Source organism: Lathyrus oleraceus, chromosome 6, assembly GCF_024323335.1.
Source record: "Lathyrus oleraceus cultivar Zhongwan6 chromosome 6, CAAS_Psat_ZW6_1.0, whole genome shotgun sequence".
Classification (NCBI taxonomy): Eukaryota; Viridiplantae; Streptophyta; class Magnoliopsida; order Fabales; family Fabaceae; genus Lathyrus; species Lathyrus oleraceus.
The window spans coordinates 86,177,005-86,182,595 of NC_066584.1; the positions used below are offsets into that span (position 1 = coordinate 86,177,005).

The 5,591-nt window shown below is 29.4% G+C and overlaps 1 protein-coding gene across 1 annotated transcript; it reads right to left on the minus strand.

Moving 5' to 3' along the window:
• Window positions 1-3,961: 3,961 nt before the first annotated feature.
• Window positions 3,962-5,389, minus strand: LOC127092516 (probable glutathione peroxidase 4). Its single transcript, XM_051031409.1, has 6 exons — window positions 5,286-5,389; window positions 5,100-5,176; window positions 4,945-5,006; window positions 4,731-4,849; window positions 4,358-4,528; window positions 3,962-4,249 (listed from the first exon to the last, which is right to left on the minus strand). The coding sequence occupies exons 1-6, from the start codon at window positions 5,337-5,339 to the stop codon at window positions 4,217-4,219; spliced, it is 516 nt and encodes a 171-aa protein (XP_050887366.1). The 5' UTR covers window positions 5,340-5,389; the 3' UTR covers window positions 3,962-4,216.
• Between the last annotated feature and the right edge of the window lie 202 nt (window positions 5,390-5,591).

A 5,591-nucleotide genomic window follows, 5' to 3' on the forward strand; every position in this document is an offset into this window, starting at 1 on the left:
CCTTGATTTGTTGGAAAAGTCTTTAGCTTGGTCTCTTGTGTTGTTTTGGTGGTTTTTTTTATCATTTTTTCCCTAATTTTAATCAATGCACGGTTAAAATATCGAGACATGTGTTTTATAACTTTTCATTGATAAATTAAGGTTTTTCATTTGATTTCTTATAAAGCAAGTTAATAAGTGCCTATATTTTTAACGTATTTTTGGAACTTATCAACTTTTCCTAACTTATCTTTTTGTTTGACCTAAGAGAAAATTCATTCAAATGGTTCAGAAGAAGTTCAAAATGCATGTTTCAGAAGAAGTTAAATGACTTGATCATGAATTTTTGAAAAAATGTTATTTTATGACATGATTGTTTTTATAATACAAGTTCATAATTAATATTATAATTATAATCAAATCATAGCATAAATGTTAAAAAAAATCTTTTTCAAAGTAAGATTTTAAAACATGTCTATATCAACAATCAATTTATCATTAGAATCGTAGTCTACCAGATTTATCTCTCAAAAAGGTTTTGTGTTATCCTCTTTGTTGAAAAATGTATAAAATATAGAAACATTATACATTTTATCTATAAGCAATATCACAAGAATTATCAGTCATGGATCACTCAGGTCTTTCTTTTGGGTGTAACGTGATTGAGGTTACAAAAAATATTGGTTTTTGTTTGGATTCAAAAAACCTAAAAATAAGAGAGAAAATTATTTTTAGGTTTATCATTTTGTTTTTCAAAAAAATGTTTTTCCTTTTCTTTCCACTTTACAACAATTCCTTTTGGGGACTTTCTTTTGTATACATCGGCAACTCGATTCTTCACTACTACAAATATTACATTTTACGATAAAATTTTCACTTCACCCAACAAAAATATGAGTTAAAATTCCAAGACGTAAGTAATTTTTTTTCCAAGAAAGTATCATTTATTCTCTCGGTTTAAGAACAAAACCGAGGGGTAAACTAATTCAGGATACATGCTTTGAGTCCCAACAACTGCAGTTTTTATTTTTTTTCTTTAACCGTGACATATTTCTTATTATTTAAGATTTTATTTTATTATTAAATATTTTATTCTCTCGGTTTGTCAAATAACTGAGGGGTATGATTCCCATATTTTATTATAAAAGGATTCTTTCACTAAGTTTTACCCTAAACCTAACTCACATGTTCAACCGCACCATACTCTTAAACATCATTCTTTCAGATGAATTGCGAGACAGAAAAAAAGTTGATTATGTGTTATTGTTCTTCTTGCACCAACCTTTAACAACTCATTTTTTGTTCTTACAATCTATCTCACGTAATAGTATTATTTTTGTTGTTGTTCTTGTTGTTGTCGTTGTTATTGTTTCCACCTCATGCCAATGTTTAATGGAATAACTTTCCAATGTTTTTAATCAAATAAGAATTTATATAATATATATTGATTTCTTCGGTTGAAAAAAATTGAGAAATTTATTTATAATCATATTGCAACACACAAAGAAATTGATGAATGGTAAAAAATTGAAAAAGGAAACAATACATGTTACTTTAATTTTTTACAATTCACCTTTTTTTGGCAATAGAAGTAATCTATTACCTCGGTTCTTTTAGAAATCGGGGTTAAAAGTATCAAATTTATTGTATTTTTTATTTAAAAGATTTTTTTTACCTCGGGTTTAAGTCATAATCGAAGGGAAAATTAAGTGTGTTTATTGAGTTTTTCAGAGTCCTTAAACAAATCTTTGTCGTCGATTTAGTGAGTAGCAACATTCAAGACACTATCATTCATGATCCGCGTGAAAACCTAAAAGACATTCATTGAGAAGGCTCATGGAACATTATAAGAACATTCTGAATATCAAAAATTGATCTGCGCGAAATCATTTGTCATGAAAACAGTGAAGCTTATAGAAGCTTGGAAAAGTTCCCTATGATGGATTGCAATAACAAAAAAATAGTTGGGTTCAAGGTTTGTGTTCTTACATAATCATATAACTGAATATCTATTTTATTTATCTAATCATTTTTTGTTTTATATTAGAAACACATGAAATATTCAACATTTGATTTTCCTTAAGATTCAATGAAACGAGGATCCAACATTTGATCTTTCCCAAGATCTATCATTTACTCTTCACTGAAAGTAATGAAGATGAATCAGATTCAAAGTTTGTTATATATTTATACTTTAACATTTTGTGTAAACAACGTAATATTTTGCGTAAACAATATAATTTGTAAATAATTTAATTTAATATTCTGTGTAAATAATGTAATTTGTATTTTTTTAAAATATGTTTCCCCTCGGTTTTTGTCATAAACTAAGAGGTATGTGACGTTAGTTTTGAAAATATAAAAATGATGTTGTTGGGGATCGAACCAATGACCATTACAACTATCTCCTCGGTTAATCAGAAACCGAGAGTTAAAGTGACAAATTTTCATGATATCTTTCGTTACCTCGCTTGGATCATCGAGGTACAATTTCATTTGCGCTCGAGGTAATATGTGCTTTTTATAATAGTGTTTTTTTCTTTTTCTTTTTCTTTTTCTTTTGTCAAAGTATATTATTTTCTTTGGTTTCACCAATTATAACTTGATTTTTTAAAAACTTTTTTTTTCTTTTCTCTCCAACTTGATTGTTCTTCATACCCTTGTACTTTTTACTACTCTCCTATCCTAAAGCAAACTATGTGATGGGTTATAAATAAATTAGTGAAATCAAACTTAAGTGTCTCTTTGGAGTGTTGTTGGAAATCAAAGAATTGGCGGGGAATTAGAGAATTAGAAGGGATTGTTGGCTTTAAGTTGGTAATAAATAATCACATGTATGAGCTAGTGTGGGTAGAGGGGAATTTGAAAAAATTCATTGAAATCATACATCGGAGGGATACCATGCTATAGTAGTGCAAATATATGGAAGGTTTGTCTTTTGGGGTTTTCCAAGGAGTACGCAATTTTGTGAAAAAGTAAGGGCACACTACCATGAATCCTCACACATGCGCGCCCGCCATCAATTTGATTCGGCTCGGACTTAGATATGGGTGATTCATTATATTTGGATACTAGAAATGATGATAAATTATTTAATATTAACTAATTTAATTAGTAGTGTACTGCATATTAATTATTTATTGATGTGTTGTCCCATATTTTTTTACCAAGTTTCCATGATTTGCCTTGCCTTTCAAGTTTCCACATTTTCTTATTTTCTTATTGAGGAAGTTTCATAACAGTTAGTTTCCTTTCCAACCAAGTTTCTTAACTGTTTGTTTTGGATCTGGATCCAATCCACTCCCCTCACATTTTCTTTTATTCGGGTTGAAATTTCGCCTATAAATAGAGGAAGTTTCAAGTTTCCAAATTTTCTTATTGAGGAAGTTTCATAACAGTTAGTTTCCTTTCCAATCAAGTTTCTTAACTGTTTGTTTTGGATCTGAATCCCATCCACTCCTGTCACATTTTCTTTTATTCGGGTTGAAATTTCGCCTATAAATAGAGGCATTCTCATCTTATTCTCTTCACTTCATATTTCTATATTCCGAAATCTTTCTTCTCTCACAACTCTACTTCATCTAGAATTTTCTTTTTCTGCTTTTATTTTTTAGTGACTTCTTCGGGTCGTCATATACGACTAGTATAAAATCAGATATTAAAAATGATATTTATATCGTATTCGACTGATCATTATATCATCAAATGATATAATTCTAAACCGATTATCTACTGTACAAGTAGTAATCGTAAAGTATAGAACACAATTATTTTATCCTAGAGAATCGTTGTTGATTGACTACTTTATACAATTTTAAATTGTATCGTGAAACATTTTAAAGAAAGACTTAATCTGCGATTCAAACCAAGTGCAATCATCTTTTTGTTCTTCATATTAATTTTATACTTTTTAATTATTTATTCTTTTTGGCCAAAATAATTGACACCTCTAGCATAGAATAAGTGAGCAGGCATGTAAAAATGAGCAAACACGTTTTATTTTTCACATTAGTCAACTTGTAAATCATTACACCACCGCAAGCCACGTTGATTTTTAGTTGACAAAAAAACAAATTGAATGGATTTCAATTCCCTAGTGGAATCATCTTTAACATACAAAGAAAAATATTCATACAATCAAATAATATCAAACTTTAGACGTGAATATATGCAATTAATACAAAAATTCATATATCTTCAACACAAGCAATATACTTTGAAATACTTGTACATTCTCTTAAGCCACTTTCAATGCCTTCTTGATATCATTCTGTCAAAGATAAGTAACAAAGCAAATTAATTTAACTTCTCAAGTATATATAAAAATGCATAAATTAATAATTGAATGTATAAGAAATTTGAGAGGAAACATAATTACCTCGATGGCCAATGGTTGTGTTGTTGGACTATATCGCTGGATCACATGGCCTTTCTCATCAACTAAAAACTTAGTGAAATTCCACTTTATTCTCCTTGATCCCAAACTTCCACATTTTTGTGCTTTCAAGTATTTATATACAGGTGCTGCATCTTGTCCATTCACACGTATCTACACAATATTAAAACAAATTATTGCATAGATAGATCAGTAGTGTTTGATACGCGTCTGTATCTCTGACATGACATTCACAAGTGTGATTACAATGTGTCAGTGTTAATGTTTTGTCGTGTTAGTGTTAATGTTTTGTCTGGTGTCTGTTTCAGTGCTGATAAAAGACAAATAATACAAATAATCAAAGAAGAAGCAATACCTTTCCCAGAATGGGATACTCAGCTTTGTATGTGTTACATGCAAAATCTTCAGCCTCCTGACTAGTTCCTGGTTCTTTCCTCAAAAATTGGTTGCATGGAAATGCCAATATCTCAAGACCTAATAACAATCAACAGACATATATAATTAGTATTCTCAAATTCTTTTTCGGTGGAGTCTGATACATGAATCAAACAACGATATAATTTCCATACCCATGTCCTTGTATCGCGAGTAAAGCTGAGTTAACTGAGTGTAATTCGCTTCAGCAAAGTTACTATTTTTTTTTCAAACATGCATGAAATTGATTAGCCATGGAATTAAATAGGATACAATAAGAAAAGTAGAGTTAGAAAATGAAGATAGTAACCATTTTGATGCAACGTTAATTACTAAAAGAACCTTCCCCCTATAGCTTCCAAGGTTCACTTCTTTGCCCCTAGCATCCTATCACATTAATCACCACCAATATATGATGTTAATTATCATGATAAAATATATTTTTGTTAAAGTTATTAAATGTTTTTGTTTAGCGAAAGTATATAAAGTTATATACCTTTACTTTGAATTCATGAATAGAATTTTCTGAAATTGATTGTGAAGCACCCATTTCTGTGTCTGTCTTCAAGAGTTAGACTTTGGTTTTATTATGTGTATGTCTTGCATACTACACATTTCAATTATTTATAGCATTCAACAAAAGCTTTTAATTCCAACATTTTTCAATTGATTGATAAACATGAATCAACATTTACCAATATTTTAATGATAATTGGTTTTTTAACAGGACCAGAATCAATGTTTATTTCATTAATGTTGCGCACTTCATGTTTTTAAAACTATTGATTGGTCAGCTTTACAC